General features: G+C 43.1%; 1 protein-coding gene across 1 annotated transcript; it reads right to left on the bottom strand.

The window, feature by feature from the left end:
* Positions 1-922: 922 nt before the first annotated feature.
* Positions 923-1,717, bottom strand: LOC149407759 (uncharacterized). Its single transcript, XM_089621806.1, has one exon. It carries the CDS (start codon positions 1,715-1,717, stop codon positions 923-925), a length of 795 nt encoding a protein of 264 aa, XP_089477932.1.
* Between the last annotated feature and the right edge of the window lie 499 nt (positions 1,718-2,216).

The raw sequence follows: 2,216 nt of genomic DNA, 5'->3' as shown, positions 1-2,216 counted from the left end.
TGAGTTAGCCTCAATTCCTCGTTGGGTAACTAAATACCCAAGGAACTTACCGGATGATACTCCGAATGAACATTTGGTGGGATTGAGTTTCATTTGATACTTATTCAATACCTCGAAACATTCCTCCAAATGCCATATATGGTCGTTCTCCCTTAGGGATTTTACGAGCATGTCATCGATATACACTTCCATCGTTTTCCCTATCTTTTCTATGAACATTTCGTTGACTAACCTCTGATAGGTGGCGCCAACGTTTTTTAGTCCAAAGGGCATGACCTTGTAGCAATACGTGCCTCGGACGGTGATGGAAGCTGTTTTTTCTTGGTCGTCTGGATGCATCAGGATTTGGTTATATCCTGAGAATGCGTCCATGAACGACAGGATTTTATGTCCCGCGGTTGCTTCGACTAGCCGGTCGATGTGAGGTAGCGGGAAGCTGTCTTTTGGGCATGCTTTATGTAGATCGGTGAAATCAACGCATACCCTCCATTTCCCATTCTTTTTCTTTACGACGACAGTGTTTGTCAGCCAATCCGGGTATTTCACTTCGCGGATCGAATCTGCACTGAGCAGTCTTTCGACTTCGTCGTTGACAACTCGTGCCCTGTCGGGACCGAGCTTTCGTCTTTTTTGTTTTACGGGTTTAAAACTGGGATCGACGTTAAGTTGGTGAGACGTGACGTCGATGCTTATTCCTGGCATGTCCTCGGTTGACCAGGCGAAGGTGGACTTGTTTCGTTTTAGGAAACAGATCAGCTATCACCTAATACCACCTTTAAGCTTAGTTCCGATTCTGACACACTTGGAAGGATCGGAACCATCGAGCTGTAGTTGGACTGTTATCTCAGTACTCGGCGTATCAAGGGAGTCGGGTTCTTCTAGCGTAGAGATGCTCTCGGCCACACTCCACATTCATTAATTGCTATTGTTCTTCTTTAATCGTTTTAGCGCAATGTTTGTGTCTAGTGAGATAGCAACTGTGGGAGGTTGTCTGATTGCCTCGGATCTCTTTTATCCCCTCAGGCGTAGGGAAGTGAATACATTGATGAAAGGTTGAAGGAACAGCCCTCATCCTATGTATCCACGGTCTTCCCAAGATAATGTTGTAAGGGGAGAGACAGTCTAGTACTTGGAATTCTACTATTATGTTGATTCCGTGTGTTTTTACGGGCAACCTGATCATTCCTAAGGATGGAGTAGTGGACCCATTGAAACCTTTCAAATGGGTCTGTTCCCTTTCGATCTCGTCTTCGCTGATTCCCATATTGGCTAGGGTATCTTTGAAGATAAGATCTACGGAGGTGCCTCCATTAATCAGTACTCTCGCGACCTCGCAGTTAGACACGTCAATAGTGATTACGAGTGCGTCGTCGTGCGGTTCGGTTGTCCCTACCGCTTCTTTTTCGGAGAACGAGATTTGAACATCTTGTTCTAGTCTAATTCTGGTGGTTTGGTTGGTTAACTGACGTTGATGTTCTTTGATTGAGTTAACTGTTCCATTGCAGAACTTTGAACCGCCCATTATGAAGTCAACCCTGTGTTTTGCGACAGTCGGTGGGGAATCTGGTTCCCCTTCCTCATCGGGTCTTGCTCTCTTGGGGGAAGGGTTGCCTCTTCCTCTGCTGTTGTTATTAAAGACCTTCTTCTTTAGCGGGGGTCCTAGATCAACGTCTTTTAGTTCCCCTTTTGCATATTTTTCTGCTAGGGCCTTATGCATGGTTTAACAGTAAACCGTGTTATCAATGGTGCCCACAAGAAGAGTTGTAATCTTTATATTGTACATATGATGTAATAAAGTCTCATGAAGACTCTTGCTTGTAATTGCTTATTCATTAATAAAAAGTTGAAACGTTCATTCATTCTTCCGTGTCTGTTTGAAGCTTTATGATAAAACATTAGTCTTTAGTCCATAAACAAACTAAACAACTTATGAAGAGACAAATCTAGATTTGCATGAACAACCTCTTCGTAGTTTGCTTAAAACGATATATTCGCAATCTAAGGGTCAAAGGAATATTGACCCCAGTATGATTGTTAGAAGAATCTATGATGTCTGGTTATGAGGCATTGACAGTTGGAGACTCTATAGTTCTTCTAGGTATCTTCCGAAAGTACTGAATTGACCAGTGCACTTCTAGAGATAAGATAAGAACAAACCATTTAACCTCTTATGTCTCGAAGTCACTACGTATGAATTGCATCGTGCTTACCTTAAT

The sequence above is a fragment of the Urtica dioica genome, chromosome 1 (genome assembly GCF_054948205.1).
Source record: "Urtica dioica subsp. dioica isolate 48M chromosome 1, U.dioica_male_clone48M_v1_H2, whole genome shotgun sequence".
In the NCBI taxonomy this organism is placed as follows: domain Eukaryota; kingdom Viridiplantae; phylum Streptophyta; class Magnoliopsida; order Rosales; family Urticaceae; genus Urtica; species Urtica dioica.
The sequence above is the reverse complement of the archived record's forward strand: the minus strand, read 5'-3'. Positions and strand labels throughout refer to the sequence as shown.

What these genes read in the sequence shown, in the direction of transcription:
- LOC149407759 (XM_089621806.1), bottom strand. Translation starts at nt 1,717, where the DNA reads ATGCATAAGGCCCTAGCAGAAAAATATGCAAAAGGGGAACTAAAAGAC.